Genomic DNA, 15,949 nt, shown 5'->3' on the forward strand with positions numbered 1-15,949 from the left:
TATGTGTCTCAGCATTCGCGACCCGGACCCCGCAGATTCGTGCATTGACTTCATCTTTTATACTACAATCAGAACTAATACAACTTCCAAGATACGTGAAATGCTCCACAACTTCCAGTGCTTCTCCCTGGACTTTAAGTGGTGTGTTCAGTAACTGTACGTCCATGAGCGTGACCTCACACTTTGTGGGTGCAAAGTGCATGCCAAAGCACGGAATGATTTTGGTCACCAAAAAAAACACCTGCGCCTCCTGCCCTTCGAAGACGAGAACGTCTGCATATTCCATACCGACAAGGTTTTCGTCGCAGACTATTTGAACACCGGGGTTTTGGAGACCTTCCAGAGTTCATCTCGTGATTTCATCGATCACAAAGTTAAACAGGAATGAAGAGAGTGGGCGTCCCTGACGGACACCACTTTGTGTACGGAATCCTTCGGGGAGCTGGCTGTATGCTCACATATCCGGAATTCCGAGAATACAAAGAACTGATTATGTTCACAAACTTCCGAGGCATTCCTTGGTGAGCAGGTGAACACTAGAATTGTGGGTCGCTAATATGTATGGTGTTGTTCTAGCACCTGACAGAGTATGAAGATTTGGTCAACGCAACCTCTCACAGGCCGCATTCCCACTTGCTGCTCGTGAATCAGTGTCCGACGAGCCACCGTAAGGAGATGAGGCAACAGTGACCCCAATAGTCTCGTTACGACCGGGGTCAAGGTGATCTTCCTGTGGTTGCCATACTCACTACGATCCTCTTTTTCGAAAATGGACACCATCGCCGACTATCCACAGTTGTCTGGGACAGACTCCTTTTCCCAAATACAAGCAAACATACCAGACAAGCGCTGACTTGGAACTTCATCCCCATCCTTGAACAATGCGGGTAGAAGGCTATCGGGACCAGAGGCTCAGTGGCACTTGAGAGAACATATGCAGTTATAAACCTCCGAGGGCGTAGGCGGTTCTACGTTCACCGTCCAGGGTTCTACGTCACCTGCGGGCTCCAGATTAGTGCCAGCTGGTGATCAGGACAATTGTTATTCGAAATATTCAGCCCACCGGTCGAGGCGCCGTTCTTTGGTGGTTTCGCTCGCAGGTGTTTTCCGGGGACCGGTAGCCCGGATCAAGTGAAATACCGGCTTTCTGGGCCTCTTCCATTTACTTGGCTTTCTGTGTCCACCACACTTAACTGCAGGCTTGCACGTCACATTTACTTAACATCCAATAGTGCATCACATCAGTTATGTTCGAGGCCCGCTGGAATGTTTCTTTGAGATTTAAGCAGGCCCTTGTTCAGTTTGATATCCAATGCTTGAGTGAGCCTGGTGGTACCGTGCCACAGGCAATATTCCCAGCATTATGCAAAGAGGTGGCAATCTCCACCAGAATGAGTTAGCATCTGATAGTGGATCCTTCGGAAGATAATCTAGAAGACGATTATGGTAAATTCGTCTAACAGCAGGATCTGCCAGTCTCTTAGTTGTCAAGCGATTTGTCCGCGCCTTACGCAGCCCTGAAAAACATAGGGAGAGCGAAACCGAACGGGTGTGTGGTCGGAATCTACAAATATGTACCAAAACAACGGTAGTCAGTTATTGATACACTGCATCGCTACTGATGTAAACGTGGTCGATGTGAGTTTGTGGCCGGCATGCCGTTGGTGAACACCATGCGGCCAAACGACTTCGGCTATTTCGGAAGTTGATACTGCATAAAAACAGCCTGCAATCAGCACACAGCTGAAGCCATCGTAACTAATTGTCCGTACGTACCAAGTCCAATCCATGTGGGTCTCCTAGTAGAGTCTTAGATACGCTGAGTCTGCCAACTTTTGCATTCACATCTCCGGCAACCACCAGGATGTCTGAACTTTTAGCTCCCTGTAGCAGGGTATCCAGGGCGTCAGAGAACCTGTCTTTGATGGCGTCGGAGCTACAGTCAGTTGGGGTGTAGGAAGACACGACAAACGGGCATCTATCAAATTCCCGCTTGTAGGACTCCATCACAGACGTTGCCAGACGAAGCGCAAGGTATCCAGTCACGCAAGAATACCTCCGCCCGGTGACTTGGGACGATACCAACCCCTGCACATCCCACCACAGCAGTCTCTGGATCACCAAAAGTGCGCAGCCGGAAGCGAATGGAGACTGACGGAGCGGTTAACTCAATCACTGTGCTTGCATCTTGAATTTTCGTTTCTGAGACACCACACATCAATGCCAAGTGGGTCTGGTGTAAGTGAAAGAGTAGATTTTGTCCCGCTTGCTTCAGAATGCGGACATTGGAGTTAGAGTGGGCATCGAGGCTTGAAGATTGATTTGGAGCTACCTGAGGATGTCAGCACCATGTGACGCCGTTGCGATAAAAACCGACGTATTACGAACGTAGTCATCGGTCCTAGGTGCTGGGCCTACAAGGAAAGAGTTATTAACGAAGTGGGGAGGAAGGAAGAAGAAGCATGTGAAAGAGAAAGAAGGGAGGCATCTGCAGTAGGATGTTTTCACTTACCTGCCCTGCTGTATGCAGCAAGTAAGTAAACTCGGCTGATAGCATCACGCGACGGCCTATGTAGCACGAGAGTATTGTTAGTCGTAAATGTCATGGTTGTACGGGGGCTACGATAATTCCAGAGCGCCCAAACCTGGACAAGACGACTAGGGTTCTCAACCAAGGCCTTTGGTTCTAAAGCCTCACAGCAAGGCAGCGGGGGTGGCGGGAAATGCAAGTGCATTGCCATTTCTACGGGACAAATCGTCAAATGTTTCGGCTCCCAACCTAGAGGGACAGGAGACTGTGCTCGTCAGACCTCTAGCCATTGACTAACCTGGTATGAGAGACTGAGTGTCGCGAGGACACCCTCAATATGACTCAATTGGTCACTGAGGTGCGCAAACCGCCATACCATGGTAAGGTCTAGTCTCTTCCTGAGCCATTTCACCAACAGAGCTGCCTGTTCTACTTCGGAGATCGCAACCAAATAGGTATATCCATCTAAAATAGTTTATTTGCTAAGCTGAGCGATTTTCAAACTCACGTTCAATCGTATACCGGTAGATCATCAGCAAGATGACTAAGGTAGTCGACATTAAGCAGCAGTAAGGCAACTCGGCTGATAGCATCACGCGACGGCCTATGTAGCACGAGAGTATTGTTAGTCGTAAATGTCATGGTTGTACGGGGGCTACGATAATTCCAGAGCGCCCAAACCTGGACAAGACGACTAGGGTTCTCAACCAAGGCCTTTGGTTCTAAAGCCTCACAGCAAGGCAGCGGGGGTGGCGGGAAATGCAAGTGCATTGCCATTTCTACGGGACAAATCGTCAAATGTTTCGGCTCCCAACCTAGAGGGACAGGAGACTGTGCTCGTCAGACCTCTAGCCATTGACTAACCTGGTATGAGAGACTGAGTGTCGCGAGGACACCCTCAATATGACTCAATTGGTCACTGAGGTGCGCAAACCGCCATACCATGGTAAGGTCTAGTCTCTTCCTGAGCCATTTCACCAACAGAGCTGCCTGTTCTACTTCGGAGATCGCAACCAAATAGGTATATCCATCTAAAATAGTTTATTTGCTAAGCTGAGCGATTTTCAAACAAACGTTCAATCGTATACCGGTAGATCATCATGCATTGCCATACGGGACAAATCGTCAAATGTTTCGGCTCCCAACCTAGAGGGACAGGAGACTGTGCTCGTCAGACCTCTAGCCATTGACTAACCTGGTATGAGAGACTGAGTGTCGCGAGGACACCCTCAATATGACTCAATTGGTCACTGAGGTGCGCAAACCGCCATACCATGGTAAGGTCTAGTCTCTTCCTGAGCCATTTCACCAACAGAGCTGCCTGTTCTACTTCGGAGATCGCAACCAAATAGGTATATCCATCTAAAATAGTTTATTTGCTAAGCTGAGCGATTTTCAAACAAACGTTCAATCGTATACCGGTAGATCATCAGCAAGATGACTAAGGTAGTCGACATTAAAATCCAACTTCGTGACCCCTACTACCAGGCACACTCCGCATCATTTCCCAACATTTTTCCGTAGTGCACTTAAATCTCACATTTTACCACATCCAGAAAGCTCACGTGGTAGTGTTTCGCAGTTGCATTTGCAATCTAGCTTGGTTCTGGTTAGTCTTTCTGGAAAATTAATAAGGAGTTGTCTGGCTCCAGTATACACTTGTCTGACTGTTGTTTTAAACCGAACTAAGTCGTACCATAAAAAAACAGGTTCTTGTGAGTCGCGGTCTGATATTCGTCAAAACGAACCCTTATTCATTGGCTCTCATTGATTGGACTGCATCCTGCTAACGCATTTGTCGTCATATTACCATATCATCCATCCTATTTTACTGCATCAAGATGAGAAATATGAAACACTACATCATTCAAGTAGCATCACGCACGTGGAGTTTTCCATGCGTAAATAAGTAGGAAGACCTAGGACAACCAGGCAGCCATCGTCCAGGCGGTAATAGCAGTGGTGTGAAAGGACAAAATCTGAACTACTTATAGGGTTGAAAGTAGAGACCACAGTAGAGCACAGAAGATACCACAGCGCGGAAGTTGGTTACCACCAAGATCCGTTGAGCATCAAATCCATCACGACTGACTGTTTTGTGGGGCCTCAAAGACCAACTGCTACCTTTTGAACGAAAATTTGACTTTACCTGGCTGGTAACGCATTAGCAAGCATTAGCAGTGCTCTCCCTCGAAACTTCGTAGCTCTGGCACTCCGCATCAAAACGTGCCGACCACCTGTCCAGTTAATCAGCCAATGTCTTAGTTTAGGGTATTATAGTTTGTTTCACCGAAAAGTGATAGGAGCAGAAGAAATTGCCACAGCATTGTAGGTAAGGAATTAATGGATTAAAGTTTGTCGCACCCCATTCACACTTTGAACTCTTATCGTTCGCCACAACAACAGTTAGCCTGGTGGCTTTTTCAAAGTCCTTGTAGTCGAGATTGTACGGGATTACAGTAGTTAGATAGTCCTGCGGCAAATTTGAACCTGAACGTCCGCGCTATGTTCAGGCGAACTGAAGGCTCCACTTCCGCGTCTTGGTGTTCACACGCACTTCACGGACGGCAACCAATCGATGCCAGATCACTATGGGCTGTTACTCTTGGTGTTTCTCATTGCAGTTTTACTTCCGTTTTGCCAATGTTGACATGCTCTTCAGTAATTCGATAAGTCATGACAAGAGAACACCATTCCATGACAGAATGTTAGTTGTCTTTGAATGAAAACGTTATTTATCGTACACAGGTTGTCCACACGGTTGGACGGGGCTTATACGGATACAAAAGCTCCGAAGTGCACCATGTAGGAAGAATGTTCGGTTGTTGCAGTTTCTGCAGGATTGAGCCAATTTACTACAGAAAAAACACGCCGATAAAAAAGCCATGAATCAATACTCAACTGTACTATACTTTTGTCATCATTACAACAATAATCCCAAACACTACATGACTTTTGTTTTGTAAGGGAAATTCGCGGAAAACCGCACTCTGGTTCACCATAAGATAATCAGTACGTACAAAATACATACAGGAAGAGCAACTGCACTCGTGGCTTAATGAATCTGTTGACGCGTGATCACTATGAGAAACACGAAAGCTTGGTCTGGGAACATATACGGTTCGACTGAAGCTAGTGGTTAAGTCGATTACATATTTAACAGGTAATCGTGATGTGATAGGATCCGGGTCATCAAGTTAACCGGTTTCATGGTGCTACCCTAACGTCCCGACGGGTAAATAATATGCTGGATTTATCAAATACCGATATTACCGATTTCTCATAAAAAAAAATCCAAGTTGTGTCACTCAGAGGTGAGTTAAAATGCGCGATCTTCTCACTGGTAGGGTGAGATGATCATTTAGATATTTATGACAACTTCGCAGTGACTTCTGAATCTGATGTCCCGTTGCGGATAAAGAAACACTGAATATCTTAAGGAAACACAACACCAATGCGACACAAAACACTGAGGACCCGGATAGTGCTAGCCATTGCGTGCGGTAAATTTCGCATTTACTGTAAGGTGACCCTTTCCTTACCAATACGATAAATTAATTCGTTCATGACCGCTGGCATTTGGGCATATCACTCCTTATCAGTTTTTCTCTACTGAAGTAAAATTCGGTTCACGAACCTGTTCTTTAAATAGCGCGGGATTTCGAGCAACCTGGAAACTGAAGCATATTAGCAGAGACTGTTGTGAGCACCCCAATCGTCGGATTCCTAGAGGATAAGTACTGGAGGATACCAACTACTCACTCGTATTTCGCAGTCCATTATGAGCTGCCTTCCACCCAGTCGCACCAAATCCAATTTAACTTCAGCATGTGTTAAACGAATCTAACGAAAGCAAACCAAATATACTAGGGTGTGCCAGAAGCATCACCATGGGAGTAATGTGATATTCAGAATTTTAAGTCTAGAATAGTATACGGAAAAAACTAATCCCCTCAAATGGTTCACTTGTAGTGTTGTCCTCGACATCACCATTAGATGATTAGGACCACTCACGCGTCAAAAAAAGCTACAAATAGGTAGAGTGAACTCTATTTTAGGATAGATCCTTTGCAAAAATAGGAACTGCCCTAACCCACTAATTGTCACATTATAACAAGTTAAGTGTCACTTTAGTCGGCAAGTTGAATCTGTCATTGTGCACTCGATGTGAACGAAATATGAAGTAATGCACAGGATAAAGTCACCGTACCTCGATAGCAGCTTTAACTGCAAAAGCGAATCGTTTGCTGGTCATCTAACTGTGTCTGATTCTACTTCATTATTCGGTACTCTAAGGTCTGCCTTCGTTCAGAAAACTTTGAATTTCTGTGTTTTATACTTTACCCGTAAACAGTGCCACCACACACGTGACTTTTACTGAACCATCAGACTTGTATTTCGTTCGGTTATCAATGATTTCCCACATTAATTAATTGAACACTGAATGGTTTCGGACACTACCTTACTGTATCTACCAGTAACTAGGATCGAACGAATATTAAGCGCTAGATTGCCTACCTCATAGAAAACACGAAAAAAGTGGTATGTTGACTCCTTCAATCGGGAAGGCCAGGATAACTACGGCGCCGTGACGTCGTCCTGTTCGTCAACAATAGTTTACACTGCGGCAGTGCGACCTATACTCCTTAATGGACCAGATACGTGGCCTCTACATTCAGAGGACACACGAGAGCTGTCAGTGTTTGTCCGCAATTGATTCCGGAGGATTGATCCAATCTGATGGGTACGCCAGATAATTTCTGGAAGAAACTCCCGTGATAGATGAATCGCTCATTTCATAGGTCATGTTGTTTGGGCTATGTACCTCGCACAACAGAGGAACTACTGTTCCGTAAAGTTCGTCGAGCGCTATCCTGAGTGGAAGCAAACGAGAGGTGGATAGTGTGTGACCTGGCAACGAAGTATGGGGACACTATCCAGTACACTGAGTCTGGCCGACAACTGCTGTCTCACCGGAGATGCTGATGACTCAGTGGTTAGAGTGCGAACTTACTGACGGGAAGGTCCGTAGTTCGAATCCGATCTCTGTCTAGGCTTGGGCGAACTGGCAGTGCCACATCCCTCGTCCTTCCTTCTGGTGGCATGGCAGTTAGGCGCAGAAAATGTGCTACAGCTGACCGACTTTTTTCTCACCGGATTGGGACTCTGATACTCAACTCAGTGGTTGATGACACTGGTGGGAATGGTCCAATCGCGCAGTCAGGAGTGATCGTGTACGAAAACGACCATTTTAAATGCGTAGCTGTTGATTCCCAAACTGAAGTGCCATCACCTCCAATGCTCGGATGTATTCCCAGCGCTTTCCAACTTTTCAGTGAGTGAAACTGTAGCAGCTGGAACCAATGTACCTATGGTACACGGCTTGAAGTGAACTGAAGTTGGGTTTTCTTCTAGAGGACGGTCCTCGCTCATGCGCACATTCACCTAACACAGTATCCTGTACGCGATTGGTTCAGTTTGTCTATACCTATTCGTGCTCGAAGCAGTCTTCTCAATGTACTCGCTTAATATTACTAAGCTTCTCGCAAGCTAACGTCCTTACCCATAAATCAATTAACGAACTGGTGGACATGCTTACCAGAGTTTATTTAGTTAACTATATTGGAACTTCGCGAAGGTGGCGAGCTCGCGGTAGTAATAGTAATGACGATACAAGAACTTGCTCCGTTAGGATTCGACCTCAGTGGTTTTCCCCCAGGTTGAAGAGAAGAACAACTTGGGCAAATTATCACAGGAAGGCTTATTTGTTCACTGAGACGCGCGCAAGCCAGACAACGACGAGAAGCTAATGCTGTCGCGAAATAGATAAAGGATGGGATGAACACGTTCTCCCTCTTCGTGATCATACACTTGACCACCTTGCAGCCCACGTGAAAAACTAAGCTGTAAGTCAGCCAGTGCTGTCCTCGTAGCAAACGCTCATCGGCAATCAAGCTGGAAATGGGAAAGCGCATAAGCAAGGCATCTAGGTTTGTTAAGCTGGGTACGGCACCATTTGAGTTCCAAACGATTATGCACACTAGTGGGAGCCGAAAAATCCAGCACCAAAAAGCTAAATCGATCAACCGCCGATGTGCACGTCAGCCCAACATACCGATCGCGAGTCCTGGCCAAATGGCAGCTACGTATTCATCATTCTGTATGATACGCGGAGGTCCACTGGTTAACAGAACTTACGACCACTGTGTTCATAGCCGTTACGATTAGATATGCTTGCCTCTCGGTTTGTCCCGTTGAACGCAACATGTGTGCCCACTTGCTAGATGATCCTTTCAGTAACGATTGTGGTACCACAGTGGGTATATTTTGTTGGTCCACAGCTCATACGTCGATAAAATACGGCTCGGTACTACATGAAACAGTAGGAAGGGTTAGCACCAGAATTACGATCGGAAACACTACTTTTGCTGTGCCTTCTATCAAACTGACCAAGCCCAGTAAGCCAGAAACAATAGAGCGTAGCTTTTTATTATTCAGCAGAGATGTGAAAGCATAGTCTAGCATGAAAAGAAAATTGATGGTAAAATGTTAATACACTTATAGCAAATATGAGGACAACTCTCTGGATGTTTAAGTTTTGTGCCGCCGGATTATGGTCTTCATATTACTGCATTCGTTTGGAAATGCGTGCTGAGGAAAAGCGGAGCTACAAACATCTCACATGGAGATAGACGATGACACCTCTCGAAAAGAAATGAAGAAACCGAATAGGAAAACGTTACGAGACATATAGGTTAGCTGAGCATGAAACCAACTGCCCGGTGGAGAGTAGGATTTGATGAACAGCAATCAGACATCAGTGTTAGACCACTACACTTTTTTGGCTGTTGGGCAGGTGGCAGTTGATCTGCTCACCGAGCTTGGTAAGTGACTTGCAGACGTTTGCTCATCGTGAGATAGGACGTCCATGTGCGATCGGGTGAGTAATTCCCCAACTTCTCGCGTTTATATAGTTTCTGATACGTCCTCAGTAACTACTTCATTGGTTGTTGGGAAAATGGAGGCTAAGTGACAAGTGCAAAACTCTGAACACAACAAAGGATTTCCAAGGTGAAATACATCCCTTCGGGAAACATTCAAAACGTTTAGGTGGTTACCACCATCACCAAGAGCCCCAACAACGACCAGTTCCACATCAGACGTTTCATTCGCTAGAGCCGCCTCGCATTCTTCATGATATTAAGGTTGCCTGACCTTGTCTCCGTACAGCTCACACGATCCACTGAGCTTTAGCTGCGGTTTTTGATTTCGAACACTAATTCGGTCTACATAGCAGTAAAATTCTTGCTTTGGGCGGTCATTGGGACCACAGGCCACGACAGAACTATGGATCTGGTGGCCGCATGAGTCTGTCTTCAATTACGATTGCGATATTGCAGACTCGATCACCCGAAAGCCACTGAACATTCCGAAATTACGTGAACCTGTTGCTACGGGACCACAGACGCAAGAATAGGCACCGTATACCATTAAGCTTTTCACGAGATGATCCAAACCTATCAGGGAACGGAGCCTCTCTGGACGGTTGATGAGGGCCCACGAGGTAGCGGAAAAAAGGAAAAGGCACAAAATCTAATTAGGATCAGCTTTTGTCCAGCTCTAAGGAAAAAGAAATAGAGAGAAAAGCGGGTTGGACGCATTCCGATGTGGATGAAGTGCCACATCCCTAGGATCGAGGAAAGTTCGTCAAGTTGTGGACGGGTCGGATATTCCCTTCTTCGGTGCCGACCTCGTTTCTCATGTGCAAAAACCGTGGACCACGCACAACCTCGAAAAACCGGATTCCATTTTTGGTGAGACATTCCAGTGCTCTAACCAGTCCTTTGAACAAGTCACTCCCAGGTAATAGTTAAAATCTAGCACTCATCCAAGGCTATGATCAATTGATATTCGATGCAACCCGTAGCAACCGATGCTCACATCGCATGGTATCGTTAAATGTGGTGAATTTGATACTGATACACACCCTTTGATTTGAGACCATACATGAATCTTGCCCTCACTAAACATTCTCTGTCAAAACTGGTATCACCGTTCATTAGATACACCCACTTCAAAATTGCTCCAATGTAACGGTCAAACAGTGACACAAGCTAGAAACCAGAAGAATCACGAACTAAGCCAACTCCAAGATTTACTGATCACGCTAGGAGGTAACGGGTGCCGAACACCCTTTTGAGAGCTTGTTTCCTTTAAATTCTGACTCATTTGTGGTTGATATAGATGCAGTCAGATGGAGTAGTGGGGTGCAAAACATTGGCAGAATGCGACGAAGACGAGACGTTGATTCCGTTCACACCAACCACATGAACAGTGAAATACTGGTAACACACCCAAGCCTGAGAAAAGGACAGACATTGCCTTCAATTAAAGCTTTTCGGTGACGGGCAGCGTTCTGCTGCTGCTATCGACGCTGGCTAACAAGACATGGGCATCCCACCTGGGTGGCTACGAAACAAATCAACATTCGCACACTTGTACAGTAGAAACCGAAATCTATGCACCGACTGGTATGAACTTTAACCTACTAAAACGTAGCTGGTGGTAACCCATTTGGCTGCAACCAGTTTGACATGGTGAATGCTTCAAGAGAAACACGAGGTTCCCGTAGTGGATGCACGGATAGCCGAGTTCGTGGAGTACTCTGGAAACCTAACGCGACACACTTGTTCAGGAATCAAGGAATGGAGAACTTTTACACTCGCGTCGGCATACTAGCCTGCGGAGGAAACCGATGGAAAGACGAGTGCGTTAGCTAGTAAGCACATGTTGAACTCAAAATTAGCTGCGTTGTCGTTTTCCACCTAAGCCTGTCGACTTCCCCTGTTTACATTTGGGCAACCCGGCAGTATCCCGGCCCTCGTGCTCCCTTCTAACGATATGTCAGTTAGAACGGCGCTACAGCTGAACGACTTTGTCAGTCCCCGTAATTATCTTGCCGTGTTTAGGCAATGGGGGCCTGACGACTCTACTGGATTTGGCTGACGGAAGTTTTTTGGATGCAGGTAAGTGTCCCCGCTCATGTTTGTTCCTTTGTCTGCATCCCCACGGGCTGTGCTTCTAATCGCTGCGTTTGTTTATTGTCCTTCATATTTGTTTGCGGGGGGGGGTTGTCGCATTTACAAACGACCATTCAACGACATGGACCCAAACACACCAATACAGGGTGAAGAGGAAGGAAGAGCTATTGAACGGAAACTCCTGGTCATCGAAGCCACCAAACCTTGGCCCAGGTTCAGATCACCCCCTGGGGAATAAAATCGATGTATCTGGACGGTGGAAGCTTGGGTTGTTCTAGAACAAGTTCCTTATCTCTTAGTGATAGCGAATGATGTTCACCTACGTCCGATCCCCTGGGGAAATCGATGTATCTGGACGGTGGAAGCTTGGGTTGTTCTAGAACAAGTTCCTTATCTCTTAGTGATAGCGAATGATGTTCACCTACGTCCGATTATTTCTGAGCGATGCAGCTACCATATCGATTGAACCACGTCTACGCGGAAGCCTAGACATTCCAGTATCCAAGCTTGCCCTCAAATCTTGCTCAATCCCAAACGCTACTTCCATTCCATTCAGATCTACGAAAACTCACAAACAACTTCGGAAACTTCGCCACAAGGGTTGAAAATTTGTTTGGAAACCACTTTATTAAAGCCCGCTTTGATGAAACTGTCCTCGTATCAAGAAAATCGGTGGAGTCTCCTTTAGGCCGACGATTCATTGGCACATTAATTACAGCGTCCAACCTGTCCAAGTCCCTTCATCTCTTTGAAAAACCAATTGACAGATTGTGTGAATACTTATCTGATGGTTACATAGCAAAAATTGTAAAAGGTCACAAAACCAGTTACTATTTGTCCACAACAATAGGCACGTCGCATGGACAATTAGCTGACTGGTGGGAGTGAACGCTTGCTGCCAACACTGACGATGATCAGGCATCACAGCATTAAGATAAGCCCAGTGCCCGCATAGATGAGATGAGATGTCTAAGACAAGTCCTACATCAATTGTCTTTTTAATAACATCGGATTTTGCAACAATTAGGACGACAAAAGAATTCATTTCACCAGTCTCTTCTAAAACCCTTTCAAATCAATCCACTCCTGTACTTTCCTATCCTTCGTTCATACTTTTCGGGCCGTTTACCATCAACCGTTCCCGGATAGCCGAGCAAACTCGTGTATACCGCCAGTGTATTTTAATTCGCGCTAGAGGACAATACCGCTCTGTACTAGGATTTACTCTCGCCTTACGTTACTCGACCTTAGGCAAAATAAAACGACACCCTCACCCTCTCCGACCGTGGGCCTCTCACCTTGTAGCTGCCAGCTTCGTTCACCGATGATTCGGGGTGGCGTGGGTAACTGCGCATTGGAGGCGGGAGCTGATAAATTCGTGCGTAAATACAGCACTGTAGGTGGACTGCTAAGTGGGGTTGGGAAGGGGGCGATGCGTTGAATGCAATAGCTTGGATACATGAGCGTCATTGAGGGCGCGACTGGGCCTCTAACCATTGATATGGCCCATCTCGGGGTCCCCATCCAGGAAGACGACAATGACCAGCTCAGCTGGCCTCGTCATTCCTTAACAGTACAACCGACCTAACCACGCTAAATCATACCTATCAACTTTGGACCAGTGCATAAATATGTTTGTCTCCACCTTGATTCCCGGAGAGGAACCCTTCATGACATTGTTACCAGGTTCTTAAAAATTAGCTCTTCAAACGCCTGTGTGCTTCTTGACCAAATCCACAGTTTTTACGCCGTTCACTGAGGGTCTCTGATTATGACCGCTCATTCTGGAACACAATGATCAAAATATGAACTAAAATTCAGAAACACTAGTGTAGATGAACTCAATCTGATAGATGGGCCACTACTTGTGCATGGACACTCGTCAACCAGTAAGTTTGAATACAAGAGCAGGTTGCGAACTAGCATTTTACCGGTGCCGGTTGTTGGCCACGCTCAACAATTGGCTTGCGAACGTTCCGTCCCCAGTCGAGGAGACGTCGTCATGCGTGAATCCGCTCACTCACCTGCGCATCGACGATACTTTAACAGTTATCTGATCAACGACCAGTAAACACCCGAGCTACTAATATTTCGACAGAATGACAATACGGTGTATTACCTATCCCAACTGGTTGTAGCGTCATATTATGTAAGAATAATTGGCATCAAAGTGAAGGGACAGCCGAAAACGTGCTAGGCCGTATAAAGGGTTAGCTTAGGGTAGTTAATTTTGCTCACAATACACCCATGGATTCTAGATACTGATTAAAGCAAACTCCAGTGAAAAAATAACAAAGCACCTCAGAAACTTTTATTCAAATTATTCAATCACTTAGATTTCTTTGCCTTCAGTTTCTTTGAATAGAACTCCAACTCCTTGCCCTCGAGAATGTATCCATCTGCTCGACCGACTTGTCCCGGCCTCGAGGATATGCAAGCTACAAAGCAAGCTGTAGAGACACAGGAGAAACTAACCTAGTAGCCTTCCGGAAATAAACTGATCTTTCAGCGCTTCTTCGACATTGGCTTGGGGAAGGGCTTGTCGCGCCTCGTACTTTTTCATTGCAGATTTGCTGCGTTGTTTCTGCAAAACGTCCTCTTCTGCACTTTCGGCTGTGGCAGCCTGAGAAGCCTTGCCGGTTGGGGCTTTCCGACGGCCAAGTTCTTTGAGGTAGTGAGCTTCAAACCACTGGCGAAAAGGTGCACTATCAATCTGGACAATGGCATTCTTAACCAAGGTTTTTGTGCGAACTAATTCATTATTAGAGGCATTATAAACAACATCAATGATGCGAGTTTTCCGGGAGATTGCTTGTGATGGCCAGCTGAAGTTCCCTTGATCTAAGCGCATAGCTCTGAATTTGAAATTTCCTCCACGAACACGGACAGTATGGACACGCTTCGGGCCCAACTTTGTCATCGCAGCCGGACGCCCCATTTCGAACTTCCTCTTCTTTCTGTTGCGCTCACGTCGAGCTCCACTCTTGGACCTTTTATGGATTCTATCTCGTGCGATACCTGATAGAAGGAAACATGCCCCAAATTATTGAGATGGGCTGATATGGAGGTGGATTATCGTTGATCAGTGTGACCTCTAATTACACAGAACCAACCATTAACAGCCAAACAATAATATGTATTGGTACCTGCCATACGACTACAACCCGATAGGGAAAAAGTCGTCACTGAATTCCAGAAGTGAGGAGAAACGTACTTAAACCTCCCAACAGGACTAAACCGAAAGCACCTGATATGAGATCGAAAAGAACCTACATCAACAACACAAATCCCGCACACAACGATAAACTGTGGGTATGCAGGTCGTTACCTGTACCAGACTTTATGACCAGTCGGGAGTTTCTTTCGCACAATGATGTTGAACAGAAATTAGAGCGACAGTTCAGGTTAACGGCTGTAAACGATACGCATCAAGGGCACGTTGGTTCCACCCGCTACAGTTTCGATAACTGGGAAATGGGAGCGAGAAAGATATAACCAGGCAAGGTCATTTATTTCGTGTTGTATATTGCTCTGAGGGGACGGGAATGCCCTGGAGAACCTAGTCACAACTACTAGGCTAATGCCATGATAATCCTTGTTCCACGTTTTTGCGTCTTCTGAAAACTACGATTTTGCGACCGAATTGGCGCATTGAATTTTTCGAATATTGTTTAGCTGACACCCATTTGTTAGCCACTTGATTGAATCAGCTGGAAATAGGGCGCAGCGTTGCCTGCACCGAAAGCCTCCTCCAGTCGCTGGCCCGTCACAGGCCACCAGTGTTCTCCGTCATTGTTCACCCTGATTTTACGGGGTCTGCGTGCGCCATCATAGTTCCAGAGGGCCCACGAGGGGCAGCCTGATAAACAGCGATTTCCCGCACGAAGTGGCCTGCAGAGTAGGTCGTACTGCGATCTGCGGTGGGAGTGTGAAGGCAGTAAGGCGCTTCCTCCGGACAACAAGCATGCTCATGTTCATGGAAGCAGCGATGCTGCCTTCTGAGGAAGGACGTGTTAGAAGAGGTAGGCCCTAAAACCCGCACACGCCGACTGACCGTGACCATCAGCGCATCATCCAATACGGTCGACATGATTTCAAGACCAAAGGACATGGTACTGTTCAGAAGGCACCTGCCGTGCGCAGCCGCATTAAGAGCAGGATAGTCCTGTGAGCGCAAATGGGTGAGTATTGCGCCATTGGCTTCGGGAAGTGTACCTCAACGAAAAACCTGTACAAATGCTACTTCGCGGTTCAGGCTTTTGAATAAGAAGGGGACGGTTCCCGAGCAAAATCATGCACTATCCTACTGCAAAGTGGGTCAGACTTTTGTGTCGAAGGCCCAAAGTGGTACACCTCAACCAAACCCTCTTCTCTGGGT

The 15,949-nt window shown here is 46.3% G+C and overlaps 2 protein-coding genes across 2 annotated transcripts; one reads left to right on the plus strand and one right to left on the minus strand.

Annotated features, from left to right (window-relative positions):
- Window positions 1-3,764: 3,764 nt before the first annotated feature.
- On the plus strand, window positions 3,765-7,873 carry T265_04903 (hypothetical protein; the record flags this gene model as incomplete). Its single annotated transcript, XM_009169763.1, has 4 exons — window positions 3,765-3,807; window positions 4,087-4,139; window positions 7,147-7,274; window positions 7,585-7,873. The coding sequence occupies 4 exons, from the start codon at window positions 3,765-3,767 to the stop codon at window positions 7,871-7,873; spliced, it is 513 nt and encodes a 170-aa protein (XP_009168027.1).
- A 6,026-nt stretch (window positions 7,874-13,899) lies between these two features.
- Window positions 13,900-14,587, minus strand: T265_04904 (hypothetical protein; the record flags this gene model as incomplete). Its single annotated transcript, XM_009169764.1, has 2 exons — window positions 13,900-14,009; window positions 14,047-14,587. The coding sequence occupies 2 exons, from the start codon at window positions 14,507-14,509 to the stop codon at window positions 13,900-13,902; spliced, it is 573 nt and encodes a 190-aa protein (XP_009168028.1).
- Window positions 14,588-15,949: the final 1,362 nt, after the last annotated feature.

Source organism: Opisthorchis viverrini, assembly GCF_000715545.1.
Source record: "Opisthorchis viverrini unplaced genomic scaffold opera_v5_86, whole genome shotgun sequence".
NCBI classification, from domain to species: Eukaryota; Metazoa; Platyhelminthes; class Trematoda; order Opisthorchiida; family Opisthorchiidae; genus Opisthorchis; species Opisthorchis viverrini.